General features: G+C 32.8%; 1 protein-coding gene across 1 annotated transcript in view; it reads right to left on the bottom strand.

Moving 5' to 3' along the window:
* The window catches only part of LOC137632798 (FK506-binding protein 5-like), a 77,905-nt gene extending 64,716 nt beyond the window's left edge, over window positions 1-13,189 (bottom strand). Inside the window, exon 1 of the mRNA XM_068364891.1 lies at window positions 12,908-13,189. Coding sequence (XP_068220992.1) covers window positions 12,908-13,189 — 282 coding nt within the window. The remainder of the gene's footprint in view (window positions 1-12,907) is intronic.
* Window positions 13,190-17,921: the final 4,732 nt, after the last annotated feature.

The following is a 17,921-nucleotide window of genomic DNA, read 5'->3' as shown; positions in this document are numbered from 1 at the left end:
TAGAAATGACGCCAGACACCTGAAACTTTTTAAAGTTTTATTGTTCGTCTTGACGTTTTCGAAGACGCTGTTGAATCCTTTTCAATTTCACGACCATTTGGAAACGTCCCTGTCGGTTGATCTGCCTGACTGAGGCTCGAGGTACGCTCAAGATCGATAGTTTTTTGCAGTGTTTGTAAACTCAACATCCATGTGAGCTAAGGATGGGTGGTTTGTTGGTCTACCTGCCTGAGTCATCAACAGCCATTGCCTGGCCCTCGCTGATCCCAGTATGGGCGCTGATTATATGTATTAATGGGACACTCTCATGGAAGTAGTTCTGCTTGCTAGGGCATTGACATTTCCCCCTTGCTCTGCTATTCTTGAGTAGCCTTTAAATCTTTAAATATAATCATCTCTTAGTTTTCTTTACATCTTGGGTTCTTAAATACGTTGTTTTTTCTGGTTTCCAGTTTGGAGATATGAAAGGTCTACGTGAAATTAGAAAAGTGAGATAGTGTGAGGAACTGATCGAATTCTTATCAAATTGTATCGAAGTTCGTGTAGCTCAGAAGGCTATGCAATGTTTTGTGTAATGGAATATTTCTCCATCACCTCTGTTATATAGTAATTAAAGATGTCCCATTTTATTACAACAACATCAATTCAGCCATTTCTAATCCAGTACAGGATAAGTCCTGAGACATGTCCATATTCATGTCTGAGGTTTGACCATTATCATCACCCCTCTGCCCACTACGGATTTGATGATGATGGGAGATTTTAGTCATACCGCTCAAGGCAAACCAACCTAGTTTGAGTGGGCCATGACCAGTACAGCTTTGCTGATCATAACGATACGCCAAAGCCTTTCATCACGTTAAGGTATCTCCACTCAGGAAAGGGCCTATTCTATTGGCAGGGACTAAATAAAAAATGCTTTTAATGTGAGAAGGAAGATCTTTTAAATACAGTATTCAATAGTGTAAACAATTTATTCTTTTCAAAATACTTTAAATCATTAAGTCTTCTGGAGGATCGCTTAGACTCCGTGTGTGCTCCCATCTTTACGGGCTGCCCAGCGACAAGAGCCCGTGTCATGCTATAGGCATGGCAATCTGCATCATCATCATCAGATCCCACGAACTTTCAAGGCTTCGTCTGATCCATTTCCCGAGCGCTGCTGGGAGCGATTTATCCTTCCATTCGTTTTATCTCTCGTCTCTGTCAACAGAACCTTAATAGGAATCTCGGAAGGACAACATTTCTTTTCTAATGGCTACAGTTTAGACAAGTTAGAGGAAAGAATTGTCACGGTGTCCTCCTCGTCAGCTTTGCCTGTGCACTTTCTTAAAGAACAATTGGAATGTAATCGGTGGAATATTCACTTATTCATAATGAAGGATGAAGGGAAAATCAATACTAGCTTCACCTACTTTTTCAAAAATATGCAACGAAATTTTAAATACGAGAGAGAGAGAGAGAGAGAGAGAGAGAGAGAGAGAGGAGAGAGAGAGAGGAGAGAGAGAGAGAGAGGGGGGGGGATGGGTGAACACTCGATTAATTTAAAATATGAACGTTCAACATGTTCTGTGTGTATTTGAAATAGATTTTTTTATTCCGTAGCAGCATTATATAAAAGAAAGCAATGTGTTGAGTTAAGTCGGTGTTTTCATGACATTTAGTTATTTTAGTTTTTTCTTGGTTGTAATTTAGTAAATCATCTCAAAGACGGGCTCAGGTCAAAGGTTCAAATGTTCGATCAGTAGGATTTTGTATGATAGAGAAAATGTTGTGCGTTCCATACCGAAAAGATATTTGTGTTAATTTGATAGTAATATCAAGAACTGAGTGACATTCAACTCTATTGTAAGATTTCGTTAAGAATCAGCCACAAAAAACGAACGCGCAAATGTAAAGTAGATCGTGAAGGGAAATGTAAACAGATGGGAGTTATATTCAAAGATAACATTAAAATACATGATCAGGTATTTGTAGGTCAGTAAGTTTTATGTTGTAGTTTATTTAGAAAATATTTCTATAGAAATAAACTAAGGCTACAAAATAAGGAAACATTTTTGTTGGTATTGTTTCCAGGTTAGTGCAAAAAGCCAAAATATTTATTAAAAGATATAGATTATCTAGGAGAAGAAACCTAAACAAATGTATGGGTAAGAAATCTGAGGAAAGGATAAGTAAGAGAAATCTGAGGAGAAATGAGTAAGAGAAATCTGAAGAGAAAATGAGTAAGAGGAATCTGAGGAAAAGATAAGTAAGAGAAATTTGGATAAATAAATAGGTAAGAGATATTCAAAGAAAAATCTTTTGAGGAAATGTGTGTTGGTGGTTCGTGAATCTACCGATGAGAGCAAAGTAATGAGAGATAACTGGATGAGGCCCAAGTTGGAGGTCCATTAAGGCTATCAAAGGGAAACGTTACGAGGAAAAAGAATAAGAAGAAGAATGCGTCTGGTTTGTACTTTCTTACGTTGTCTAAGACTTCAGTTGGTGTTTATAGTAACCGGGTGTTACACTTGTTTTGTAGTTATACATAGAGTACATTGTTTTATAATTATTATTCATTGCTTTTTCAGAATATTAACTTTTTAAGGTATACAGTAACCGAACGTGAGGTTTCTATAACGGCTGGATTGTCTTATTGTTTTTTTTTTTTTTTTTGTAGTGATACATAGAGTACATTAATAGATTGTATATCGTTTATAATGTATACTATAGAAATTGAAAAATATCCTGGAAAAAAGCAATTAGCATTAATTATGAAAAAGTAGTTAATGCTGATAGCTTTTTATAAGGCATACCTTATAAATGACAGGCATAATGAATTCTGTAGCATGTTGCATGAACATAAATACAGAATCTTTGAAACAATACGCAATAAAACACGCCTTCATGCGAGGACTCATTACCACAGTTGGTTTAGTGTCCAGAGCTCATAACCCATTAGCTATAATCTGTATTGACAAGTATATTAGTGTATTTTATTAATTTCTTTTATGTCAATGCCTTCTGTGTATCAAGAAGCTTTCAATGAAGAAACCGGACATATTTTCTCCATTCCTTTTTGCATGGAGTTTTGGAAGAGAACGACTTTTCCCAAATGACACTGAACTGCAGAAAAATCATTTCCATGAAGTTTCCTGATTTAGGAGATAAATGCATTGTTGATATTGAGTCATGGGTGAGTAGAATAAAATATTTATTACATCTCTTTTATATTTTGGTAATTTGGAAATTTTCGTTCAGGTATGTGATGGTAACGATTTCTAAGCCGAGGGAGAGAAGGCTGTCTGATAGAAGTCAAGGTAACAAAAAATTAGAATTCATCTTTATTTATTCTGTTTTTGTTTCCTTTATATATAGAGGTGCAGTTTTAGAAATGTCATATATTAGGGGCTGCGAATTCACAATTATTTCCTTAAATTCCCAACCTTTGACATTCTCTCTCTCTCTCTCTCTCTCTCTCTCTCTCTCTCTCTCTCTCCTCTCTCTCCTCTCTCCTCTCTCTCTCTTCTCTCTCTCTCTCTCTTTTTTTTAAATAATTTATTCATATTAAAGAAATCCCTGAAAGAATATTTTGAAGATCAAACGATAATTGTTTTTAGTTCGTATCAGGATTCTGTTCTATAAGGTTTTGTGATATTGTTGCAATAACGGGGATTAAAGATCTATAGATTATTTAAACGTTGAATTTCATTATTTTGATGCACATTAATAACATACTGAAAGCTGACAGTGCTTTTGGTTTCTTGGTTTTCTCGGTATGGTAACGATTGACATCAATGACATGAGATATTAAACACAAAATAGCAAAGTAGCGTTAAAGTTATAATAGCATTTTAGTATTATGATATAAGAGTACATACAGTTCAACATTGCATTTAATCAGTCTTCTTATTTCGGTAAAAAGAAACAATTTATTAAATTCTTTTAAGGTTTTCGATGATCAAGCTTTACCGAGGAAATAAAGTCTTTCATTCTACCCGGTTTGAGCATTATTTTCCTGTCTGGTCTTCAGCTGCATGTGACTTTCATCTTAATTTCTTGGACAAAAACTTGCGATCTATTAAATTTCTTATTCCTCATCTTGATATAAATCTCTGGCACCGTAGTTCAGTTAGTTCTTTATTCATATGTTACATAAGATCTTTCATAAATATGACCATCCTTTGCATTCAGATCTTCCCAGACTAGACAATCCTGTACGTAGTTCTAGTTATGCAGTTAATCCTAACAGGCTTGCCATTTACATCATAAGTCCTCACACTGCACGTATTCTAGAAGTTTTATTCCAGCTGTTAGCAGGATTGTGGACTGATCTTTCTGATGAAGGAATTGAAGTTGTGAAACATCAGAAGTTCAAACTTGTAGTGAATATTTTGGTGCCTTTGTTCATAGGTTCTATATGACAGATTTATTTTAACTTTGTTATCGGTCTTATGATATTTTATAGTTGTTATTCATTACTCTCATATAAGTTTATTTATTTCCTTATTTCCTTTCTTAACTAGGCTATTTTTCCTGTTTGAGCCCTTGGCTTTGTTGCATTCTTCTTTTTGAACTAGTGTTGTAGCTTAGCCAGTAATGATAATCTCCCTATATGATAAAGAACAAGTGTCTGGATTTTTATATACGTGTGTAAATATATATATATATATATATATATATAATATATATATATATATATATATATGTATATAATCATTTACTTATTTATTGATTGATTGATTTCCTGTCACCCTGAACAGCATTGCCGAAGTATGACTCCAGCGTCTCTTCCCGTCCCTCGGGTATCGGAAGAGGGAGCAGTTAGGAATGATGGAAGGTGTGGGAAGAGATGGATCTGTGTGTATGGTTATCTATCTAATCTTAAGCCACCATTTTTGACGGGTCCCGTACACTAGTAATAATGATGGTAGTAAATGGAGGGAATTGCCCCGTATGGTGAGATGCAAAGGGTCCCCGGAAATGCAGTTCAGTGGTTTTGAAAAGAACGCTAGACGTATTTGATTCAACTATTCTTATTCCATCGGTTCGATTTCAGTAGTTTAAATGACAGGATTCCTATTTGCTTAGGCATTCCATAACGGGGCTAAGAAATACGTTTTGATATTTTTTTTTAGATTTTAATATATATGCTTTTATGGAATTACAAACCAAACTAAAAGTTTTTAACAATTAATGCGTTATTTGTATAGTTTTATATGCCATGTTGATTTACGTGTATATTGTAGTTTGTATTTAAGAAAAACATAATGATTTGGTTTTGCAATCGAGTATAGTAATAGTATTTGGGGGGGGGGGGGGGGGGGGGTGGGGGGGGGGGTCCTACTTCAAGTTGGTTTATATAAGACCATTTTCATTTCCGCCAAGGAGATTGTATTTTTACCTGCGTTCATTTATTTAATAAACTTTTAGCAGGATTACTTCCAAGTTTCAACAACGGATAGGTATTATGCTCCAGAAGAGCCCATTCAATTTGTAAGGTGAACCGGATCAAGATCGGTATTGTGATTATTTTTGTTGTTATTATAGCCTCCAGTAGATTCATACATTGTCGACATGAGAAAAAGGGAAAACTTGGTCCGTAGTCTTTAGTAGAATGTTGACCATCTTCATTGGCGGAGGTTTGAATTCTCTGAATGCTCTTTCTACTTGCCTTTAAATAAATAAATAAAAATATCTCCCATCTTCAAAAATTTCTGTTCAGATTTTTTCTTTATTCCCTATTTTCGGGTTTTCCAAGTTCGGAGAAAAATGTATCTGGCGTATTTCGGGAATAAATTCAGTTCAGGAAACCTTTGATGGGTAATGGAAATAGTGAGGAGACATTCCAAGGACCTTTTTCTCCAGTGGTCGGGAGGAAATCAGACCTAACCGGAATTCGGTGACTGCCAGAATGTTATTGGAGTTTTAGTCAGAAGCGTTTCCTGGGTTTAATCCTGTGAAAAAAAGCAATTTTCCCTCAGTATTAATGACGTCTAGCAGTGATTGAATTTTACCCTTTTATGCAAATTAAGAATTCATTCTTTTCTTTTGATTTGTTTTGAAATCCACTTGTGAATTGTTCTAAATATATCATAAATGGCCATGGTTCACTAGCTTACCACTCGACTACCGTAGAGAACATTAAATGATTTTGATTGCAAGTACAGAACCTAAATTACCGTATTTCCCGTGTCATAAGACGCACCTTTAGAAAAGTGCCCTCCAAAATGACCCTGCCTCTTAACACTTAAGAAAAAGCTGTATAAGGGAGTTTGACACCCTTCAAACACGCAACTATTGACATACAAGCACTCAAACTCACGAGAGATAGAATATAATCCTACAATTATCATTAATATGTAATAAATTAATTCATTTTTATATTGCACATCCTTCAATGAAGTACTGTAGCATTTTTTTTTTTCTTTTAGTAATCAGCTGATGACTTGCTAATCCTCTTCTACAAGAAAACATGCCAACTAATAGTCTCATAGCAGACGACGCTATGACATAGTTGTTTATGATGTATATATATTTATATTCTCATATTTTGTTGACATTTTGTAATAAAGCAATATATTGATAATGACTTTGTTGCCTGAGTTACGAAATAATACACAGACAGTTGGAAAAAAATCCTGTTTGTTGAGTGCAGTATTACCAAGTTAGCAGAAAAGTAATCAGACCTAGAAACACATAAACAGTAACAAAATTATTCCACTTAAAAGAATGTCTAGATTTCTTTAATCAATAATTACATTTTGTGTGAAAATTTATAGGCTGCACGAAGAATTTTGGAATTAGTACTAGAATTTTGAATCTTTAACAAAATTTTATGCACCTTTGGCACTGCCTTGATGTAAACAACACTTGAAACACCAAACATTCTGACTAAACGTGTAGTTGTGGTGGAAACTATGACAACTTTAGAGGTTTCTTATATGAATATGTAATAAAATTGGGATAATCGGCCTATAGCTAATTAATATCAACTTAAACATTTCATAATTCACCCAAAATAAGAAAAGTTACGTTGCAAGACAGTAATCACGCTAGAGTCTCTGACTAGGGATTTGTACTAAGAAGTTTTTAAAATCCTAATTTTATTTTCTAGAACTGCCTTGCTAATTTAAGGGTGCGTCTTACCACTTGTAGCGTCTTATGACACGGGATATACGGTATATGTACAGCATAAGATGCATCTCCTGTCATTTCTCTCGATAGGAGGGTAGCATATGTCACTGTATAGGTTGGAATCCTGGTTGAAGCAAGGGCACTTTGTACCCTTCAAACCCTTTGGATGTAAGCTACTCCCAAAGTAGATTCAATGTTTATGGGTTTATTTTGGATTGATATGAGAACACACACTCACACATAACAAAAAATGCAGCTGTATCTGGTTCATTGCAGGACAGCGGCCTCAGATATGTCTTTATTCATGTCTATGGTTGGTGTGTGTATGTGTGATAACAACACAAATGATAAGGATAATTGTAATCCTTCTTATTGATAAATTTCATATTATCACTATCTATCGATTTTCTTTGCTTCATCCAAAAACGGTCGATGTAAATTCATCTGAGACAAAGGTAAAGGCTAAGAAATAAAAGAACATTTATTAAGAAATGGGGTGACGTGTTTTGTGTCAAATTGTAATTATTTATTCTGCCATATGAGATGTCGACCATTGTGTAAAATCCTCCGGATCAGCTATCCTAGTTTTTTTTTTTTTTTTTTTTTTTTTTTTTTTTGAAGGAGAAATCTTCAAAGGGCTTAATGTCATTTGTTGCATCCTAAATCATCCCCACCCTCTGCCAGAAAATGCCCAAGGCATCGTAAATGCCAGAGTATGAGAACATTACTCAGGACGAATATAATTAAGATACTTTATGTGGATATCCATGAGATGGTGCATGACTTAGCTTTGTCGTTTTACTGTCATTAAAAGTATATGCATGTTTGTGTTTTATATCAGATTTTAAAGCTATAATGATATCTTACCATATTACATATTTCCGGTGTTTGAAATCGTTTGAAGATCCAAACTAAAAAGATGAATGAAGACTCATTCCCGTGGAATGACTTGAAGCCAAAGCAGGTATGATGGTGCGAGGTTATAACAAGACGACTTCGAGTATGTAGTGCCTGTATATTGTGTAAATTCATATTACATACGTTTCCTATGTGTATGTGAAATACGTATTGGACTGGTTTTCAAGGAAATCTTGGTAATTAGCTTTGTGCCCTTTCTGAAGTCTTTTGAATTGGCCATTTTGATAGTTTGCACTTTTTTTAATCATTAAAAGACGTTACGTATTTGTTTAATCTTGTTTGTTTTTTGGTAGTTGAACTATTTTGTAAACAACCTTTCTTCTTCTTCTTCTTCTTCTTCTTCTTCTTCTTGATGAAATGATAACGTGAGAATGGGGTGTTTTGGTTCAACCTATGTAAGTAATACTGACGGAGTAATTATGGGGTTATTTTCATACCGAAGAATGTCCTTCGTGTCTACAGATGAGTCCAATAGCTGGTTTGAGTCAGGGTGAATAGACACTAATGAAAGAACTGGAGTCGCATAGAATGGCCAAACTTCAATAAGGACTCATTTAGGGGTTTATATGTGAGAAAATTGTTCATAGGAATTTATGCGTGTAGAGAGAGAGAGAGAGAGAGAGAGAGAGAGAGAGAGAGAGAGAGAGAGAGAGAGAGAGAGATAATTACCCTCATTACGTTAATTGATGAGTAAAGTGTGAGCTCATTTCCTACAAAGGTCCAGAGAAGGAGTTTGTCAAGGCTTTGGCCTTAATGGATTCCTTCCATCAGTACAGATGACTGACGGAGTTGATGATCCCCAAAGGAATTCCTGGCCGTCTTTCCAGCTGTTCCAGCTGTTTTGTGAAGGATTCATTGGTAAACGATTAATTTGTTTAAGCAATTGTTTTTCAAAATTTCTTTTTTCGAATATTTCTTATTTCGATCACTTGTGAGTTCAATTGTTTTTCGGAAGCTGCCTATTCGACTTTATTTTATTTCGATTAATTGTGTCTTCGAACAAATGGTTTTCAAAGAATTGTATTTCGAATATTTTTTTTTTTTCAAAAACTGCTTATTCGAATATTTTGTATTTTTATCAATTTTGACTTCGAACAATTATACACTAGAAGAATTGTTCTCGAACATTTTTTTTAGGGGCTTTCGAACATTTGTATTTCAAATAATTGTTTTTCTAAAACTGCTTATTCGAATATTTTGCATTTTGATCCATTGAGATTTCGAACATTTATACATTCGAACAGTTGTTTTCAAACAAATAATATTAGTTACTGTCAGGGGACAAGGTATGTGGATGTTACTTAATAAATATATGAAGCCATTTTTTACACCTATGAATTACAAGTCAGTGCCATGATTATGTTTAGGGCTATTTTGCAAAGATTTCCAAAAGTGTTTTGCACATCTCTATATGTAGATATAATTTAGTTTTATAGATATATTATATATGAACTTTTTCTTTTCCTTGTCAATAGCCTTTGCCCATCTCTATATAGGGTCGCTCCCTATCCGGGGCATCCTGTTCACTTAATCCTTTTTTTTTTTTTTTTTTTTTTTTTTAGAAAACAAATAGACGTAGATAGTCCCTTTTGATAAATATTGATTTTTTTATGGTATCCGTAAAGGTAAATCTAATTTTGATTATTGTAAACTCACAAAATGAAACTGAAATGTTATTTATATTACCATTTGAGGAATGGCGACCTTTTTTTTCCTTTCTATGGGTTTCGAAATCTCAAAAGATTCCCTCAAAATACTCAAATAAAATCCCTCAAGGGCTTTCGACTTTAAAGCCTAACCCTTTCCGAGTAATTTGGGGAGCGTGAAGAAATTTGGTCAGCAATTTCATTCCAACTGAACGAATTGACTTGGTGATTAGGACTTCTGAGCGGGAAATTTGGCCCAGTCACTTCAGTTCGTAAAGCTCTATTTCGTATCAATTTGTTTATAGTTTTTGAGGTACTAGTATATATATATATGTATATATATATATATATATATATATATATATATATATATACATATATATATATATATATATATATATATATATATATATATTCAAATAAGCCATATATATTTTGATATATTAATGTCTGGATTCTCTTAACGACACGTAAAAATGTGCAAAATTTATCATATATATATATATATATATATATATATATATATATATATATATATATATATATATATATATATATACTGTATATATATGTATGTATATTTATATATATACATATACATATAGTTTGCATATGCACACAAATACAATACACACAAGAGCAGCCGTTTCTAGTCCACTGCAGGCAAAGGCCTCACACATGTCCTTTTATTCATGTCTAGGGGTTTGGCCGTTTCATCACCACGTTAGCCATTAGTTCAAGTTTCTCAAATAATTTCAATTCAAACATTAAGGTTTGGACATATTATCTTCCATAAATCATGATTTAGGCATTTTGAGAACTATGACGTAAGTAGATTATCTATCAGTGTTAATATCAAATGTTAGTCTTATACGGTAAGTAGATGCTGAAGAGCATAGTTTGGTCGGTCTCTCTCTCTCTCTCTCTCTCTCTCTCTCTCTCTCTCTCTCTCTCTCTCTCTCTCTTTCTCTCTCTCTCTCTCTCTCTCTCTCTGTCTCTCTATGCAATTGTTGTTGTTCGTGATCACAGATGTACTATGTATAATGGCAATGTATTTAAACGATTTCTACTGGAATGTTTAAATAATCAAAGTGATGCCATTGATCCCATCTCACTTATCCAGCGAAATTGAACCTGAAACCTGGTATAGGTTCCTTCAACTATTTTCTTGAGAGATTTATTCCATGTATCCATGATATGTTATCAGTTGTAAACTAAACCTTATGTCTCATATTGTCAATCTATATACTGTATACATATATATATATATATATATATATATATATATATATATATATATATGTATTTATGTATATATATGTATACATGTATCTGTATATATATATGTATATATATATATATATATTTAAATATATATGTATCTATATGTATATATATGTATATATATATATATACATATATATATATATATATATATATATATATACAGTATAAATATATATATATATATATATATATATATATAGATATATATATATATATACATATATATATATATATATATATATATATATATATATATGTGTGTATATATATTGACAATATGAGACACAAAGTTTGATATACTACTGATAACATATATATATATATATATATATATATATATATATATATATATATATATATATATATATATATATATATATATATATATATGATAAATTTTGCACATTCAGACGTGTTTTTCATATTCAAATAAGCCATATATATTTTTGATACATTAATGTCTGGATTCTCTTTTCTTCGTGGCCAAGTGGCTTAGTCACTGTCTATACAAGCTTGCCGACCAGGGTTCGATTCCCGGCCGGACCCAAGCTCTTGTCTTTGTGTGATTTCGCCTGGGGCTCTGATCCCGAGGTCGTTAAGAGAATCTAGACATTAATGTATCAAAAATATATATGGCTTATTTGAATATATATATATATATATATATATATATATATATATATATATATATATATATATATATATATATATATATATATATATATATATATATATATATATAAGGTTCAGCTTATAAACTACAATAGTATATTTAATAAACGCAGTACATTAATTCCGTTGGAAGTGTGTCTTGTACTGCCTTTAGTTTTTTGAAACTTAATTAATGTAAGACTGTCTTAGTATCTTCATAGTTTATATTTCCCGATTACATTTGAACTTCTCTTTGGAATCAAAGTGATGAAAACTTATGTAGAAAGCCTATGGTGTCTTTTCCTGTTGTTTGGTTAGTTAAAATCGGTTAAACTTAATTTTACCTTAATTTCTACTGAATACCATGAGATAGTACCCTTTTTTATCTTCTAATGTATGTGTCTTGTCCTGCTCATAAGTGTTTCAGTACGGTATGTTCTGTGTTAGTGAGATAGAGAGCATAATATATTTTCTTTTTCTCCTTTGCAATTCAAAGGCTCTTTATGAAAAGGTGACTTTTGGATAATCTCTGTAGCTATGATTTAACAATAGTGATCCATAGGTTTCTTTTTAACCATTAAAAGGATCCTTCGCTAAACTGATTTCTTAAGGGGATTTCAAAAAGGCTGATAGGCATACACAAAGACCAAATACTCTATAGAATTACGAGCTGATGTTACTCACTGCGTTTCGTCTTATTAGCAAGATATTCTTTATTTAAAGAGGCCTACAGTTTATGCAGGTGATACTTAGTCATTTCTATTTTACCTTGTATTGTACGCTTTTCTTAAGTGTCAGATTTGATCTTTAAGCTAAAGCTGAGATGGATTATCTAGGCATGTTTTGTAAAATAGTGAAATGGGTGTTCAACTCGAGAGCTTTTAAAATGAATTTCCTCCTTTTCTTAACTTTATAGATTTGGAAGTTTGCTGTTGTTTTGGAATCTTTATTTACTTTTGTGTTCTTTTGCTTAATTGCTGACATCAGATGTCTTTTGGAAGCCTCCTACTGAGATACAATGAAAGTAATTTGAGTTGATAAGATTTTCTCATTGAAATCCCATGTTTTATCCATGTAGCTTTTGTTTTTGTAATGATTAATGAGTTTCTAGATATAAATGACTGTTTTACATGCGGCAAACAAAAATCTCATTATTGTTGACAGCACAGTTATTATTGATTTAGGGTTTTGTTTAACAAAACTATTTGTTAATTTTTCTTTTGTTTCATTAACTCATATAGTATTAAGAAGATTTAGAGGTTGTGGCTGTTTAGTGGCTGACGTACCTGATTCCTGGGCCAAGAGTTGGACCCATGCTCGCAGCTCGAAAAGATATCTTTAATGGTCACAACCTCTCTGCCCTTGTGAGGTAGTGATGGAGGTTTTGGGCAACCTATCGGTCTAATTACCGTGTCATCAGCAGCCATTGTCTGCCCCTCCTTGGTCTTGGCATGGGTGGAGATCAGGATGTCCTGTCGCTCATGAGTGACCTTTAAACCTGTGGTGTATCCTGATATGGTGTTCCCAGTAAAACAAGCCATGCAAAATGGGCTCTTTCCGTCAATCATGGCATCAGATCCAGATTTTGTTTCAGACGGAATCGGATTTTGGATATTTTTTTCTGATTATGATTATATGGTAACTAGTGTACGCAACCCGTCAAAATTACTGCTAAATATATAGGTAGATGTTCACACACATACACCCCTACCCTAGGGCTTGGCAAGAGACCGAGTAGTCATGCGTTTAGCTATTCTTCTTAGCGGGAGAGGAAATAAATATATATATATATATATATATATATATATATATATATATATATATATATATATATATATATATATATAAATATATAGCCAGACCAAGGCCAATCTATATTGGCCTTGAGCCAGACACACCCTATATTTTATACTGTACGGAGATTTTTAAACTCGTCACAAAGTGTGCCACATCCCTTTTAAAAGGCTTAGGATTCAGCTCAGTAAAACCTCAGTGTGTAACTAACCGAGCTATGAAAAGAAATATATCTCAAGTTCGCATTGTTCAAATAGAAAGAGAGAAATTTTATCATTCAGAGAGCGTAAAAAAGGACAAAAACAAATATTTTTTATATTATTTGGCTAGGATTGGCTTTATTTTTTTCTCAATATTACCCATATTTTTTGCTGAAACTTACTCTGATTACCTTTGCTATGATTTTGATATTTTCCCTCGCTCCTATTTGCTGCAATAAAGACTATATGGATTGATACTATAGTTGGTGTTGTGTTTTCATTATTATTATTATTATTATTATTATTATTATTATTATTATTATTATTATTATTATTATTATGATTAATTCAGCCTTGGGAACGATAACAATGTCCCCTTTATGGTTTATTGAAACTAATAGGTAATAGTAATAATGTACTAGAAATCGTATATCAAAATGGCAAAATATCTTAAGTCATTCTGAATATGATTAAAATATATGGAGGTCATTGGTTTCAAGCATAGAATATTTTATCCATCAGGGTTTTAGCCACTAAAATAGTTTTGGTAACAGATCAGTAATTGTATTTTGATTATTTGTTATCTGATTAGGTAGCTATAAATCAGTTTTTATTGTAGAATCAGAATAGTTTTAAACCTTCCTCTCAATTGATTCCTTCGGGTTAATTCAATGTAATATTAGATATACTTAATGTTTTAATGTGCTAGTTAGAAACTTAAAAAATTTTCATTATTTCTTTACCTGTTGACGACTACGATGGTCTTACTGTAAATTCCAAGAAGATGAAAGGGATGGAAAAGAGGGAGAGTTAAGATATAAGAAGAATTTGTAGTTAATGTAATGGAGAAGACTAGGGAACCTCATCTGAGATGATATGGCCGTGTAATGAGAAGAGAGGAGCTGGAACCAATCAAGAGAGCCAAGAACATGCCAGCGGTGGGGAGGAGGCGTGTGGGGGGCGTCAGTTAATCAGGAGTGATAGGAGTGAGGTGAAAACGGTGCAAGGAATAGAAAGAGATGAAACATTTGACTTGAGCGGCCGACCCTGCTATACTGTGGGATTGATACGGTTGAAAGAAGAGGAAATATTTGTTGATATAATTATAACTTCGCTAGTAGATGATTATATTACAGAATTTGAATGTTTCATTGAAGGTTATGATTTGTCTTTAGTACTCCTTTTCGGAAGGTACTTACCCTAATTTGAATTATAAGATTATTTATACTATATATATATATTTAGAGGATTTAATGGTATTTAGAAAGTACTCTTGTTGGATAGATTAGGTTTCCACAATACTCATAACAAAGTTGATTTATATAAATCATTTTCATTTTATAGTTTGAGACTATCGCGGAATCTCTAGTTGTCTCTGTGTTCTTTCTGTGACAGAAATGAAATACTTTTCTCAATGTAAAGAGAACATCCCAGTTTAAAATAGTTTTAGGGAGGCTCAAAAATCTCTTGGAATGAATGACTTAGTCTTTCAGAATCTCGTTGTCTCATCTTGGTTGTTGATTTCTGTCATTCTTTCATTTCTTCTTAATCATCGATTGAAACTAAATTGTTAATGATCATTGCAAAAATCATAAGTTATTCTGAATGTTAATTAAACGCACGAAGGTCATTGGTTTGAAGCATAGAATATTTTATCCATCCGGGTTTTAACCACTAAAATAATTTTAGTAGTAGTTTGATTTTTTGTTATCTGATTTGCTGGTTATAAATTTGCAGTGTTTAATTTTGATGCAAACAAGTGCGTAAACGCTTGATTCTTGAAAATGCTCTCATCTCTTGTATTTTATAGTTTCATAAATATACTCTGCATATATCTTATGGTGTAATTTACTTATTAAGTAACGTCTTTAATCTATATTTCCTCCACTTCACCAAAAAAATTTCAACAGAGCCCCTTTTCCTTCTCTCCATTCGATCCTTTAAATTTTTCGCTTAATACTCCTAGGAAGGATATTTTTGAGGGGAACGTTCTTAAGATAAGGTAAACGACGCTGACACTTTCAGAAACTGTCCGAGGAAAATGTAGAGATTGATAGTGGTTTCTGAATGGGGGAATACTCAGCCCTGGGCAGCTGGGACACAGTGTATATTAGAATATTATGGAGACAAATATTTTGCCATCGCCTCTATATAATAAATAGCACGTATCTGGCTTTGTATACCTGAAAATATATACATATATATATATATATATATATATATATATATATATACATAGTATATATATATATATATATATATATATATATATATATATATATATATATATATATAGAAAGTAGATAGAATTGCTTGTCAGAGTGTACAGTCGATCAAGAGAACTCTAACCCAAGACTGTGGAAGACCACGATACAGAGGTTATGGATCTAGATAATAACGGTTTGATTCTGGAGTATCCTTCTAGAAGAGCTGCTGACCATAACTAAGAGTCTCTTCTACCCTTACCAAGAAAAAAGTATCCACTGAATAACTACAGTGCTATAGTAAACCCTCGAGTGAAGATGATTTTTTTTTTTTTTTTTTTTTTTTTTTTTTTTTTGTCAGGTGTAAGAAGAAAAAGGAGAATGTGTAAGGAATAGGACAGACTATTCGGTTCATGTGTAGGCAAAGGAATAATGAACCTTAACCAGAGAGGGATTCAATATAGTGCTATCTGGCCAGTCAAAGGACCCAATAACTCTCTAGCTGTAGTATTTCAACGGGTGGCTGGGGTCTTTATTCAGATCATGAACATAATTAGAAAAAAAAAAGTTGCTCGAGAAGTTTTCATAAGTTTTATTAGAAGTTTTTTAGTTTCTTCCAAGTTAGATTTTGTAGGAATTTAAACATGTATCGATAACTTGTTTGAAAGTTGATTATTTCTGTCAATTCAAATCTTTAAATGTTAAGAATATTTTGGTTTTAGGCTGAATACTGGTCTGATTTTTATTCCTCAAAATGTTGGAAAATTGCAGATAGGAATTTATGCTTATTAAGGGGGAGAGAGAGAGAGAGAGAGAGAGAGAGAGAGAGAGAGAGAGAGAGAGAGAGAGAGAGAGAGAGCTAATTACTCTCATTACATTAATTGATGTGTAAAGTGTGAGCTCATTTCCTGACAATGGTCCAGAGAAGGAGTTTGCCAAGGCTTTGGCCTTAATGGATTCCTTCCATCAGTACAGATGACCGACGGAGTTGATGATCCCCAAGGGAATTCCTGACCGTCTTTCCTGCTGTTTTGTGAAAAATTCATTGGTAAACGATTAATCTTTTCGGACAACTGTTTTTCGAAAACTTCTTTTTCGAATATTTTGTATTTCAATCAATTCTGAGTTCAGTTAGTTTTCGAAAGCTGCCTATTCGAATATATTGTATTTCGACCAATTGTGTGTTCGAACGAATGGTTTTCAAAGAAAAGGATTTCGAATAATTGTTTTTCAAAAACTACTTATTCGAATATTGTGTATTTCTATCAATTGTTGCTTTGAACAATTATACACAAGATAAATTGTTCTTGAACAAATAGTTTTTATTAAAGATTTCCGAACATATGTATTTCAAATAATTGTTTTTCTAAAACTGCTTATTCGAATATTATGCATTTTGATCGATTGAGATTTCGAACAATTATACACCAGAACAGTTGTTTTAAAACAAATGATTTCGGTTACAGTCAGTTGACAAGGTCTGTTGAAGTTACTTAATAAATATATGAAACTTTTTTTACACCTGCGAATTAGAAGTCAGTGCCATGATTATGTTTAGTGCTATTTTGTTAAGATTTCCAAAAGTCTTTTTGCACATCTCTATATGTAGATAGGATTTAGTTTTAAATATATAATTCATATGAATATATTTTTCTTTTTGTCTACAGGCTTTACCCATCTTTATATAAGGTCCATCTCTATCTGGGCATCCTGTTCACTTTTTTTATGAACCTATATTTCGAAAATAAATAGACGTTGAAAATCCCTTTTGAGAAATATTGATTTTATTTAAGGTTTCCGTAAAGGTAAATTTATTCTTTTTTTATTGTAATGATCTGTAAACTTACAAATTGAAACTTAAATGTTATTTGTTACCATTCCAGTAATGGCGGTCTATCTTTTTTCTTTCTATGGATTTTGAAATATCCAAAAATTCCATCAAAATACTCAAATAAAATCCCCCAAGGGCTTTCGACTTCAAAGTTAAACCCTTTCAGAGTAATTTGTGGAACGGGAAGAAATTCGGTCAGCAATTTCATTCCAACTGACTCAAAACTTTTCTATGGAGAGGAACGAAGGGATTTTGTGATTCAGACTTTTGA

The sequence above is a fragment of the Palaemon carinicauda genome, chromosome 3, assembly GCF_036898095.1.
Source record: "Palaemon carinicauda isolate YSFRI2023 chromosome 3, ASM3689809v2, whole genome shotgun sequence".
Classification (NCBI taxonomy): Eukaryota; Metazoa; Arthropoda; class Malacostraca; order Decapoda; family Palaemonidae; genus Palaemon; species Palaemon carinicauda.
The sequence above is the reverse complement of the archived record's forward strand: the minus strand, read 5'-3'. Positions and strand labels throughout refer to the sequence as shown.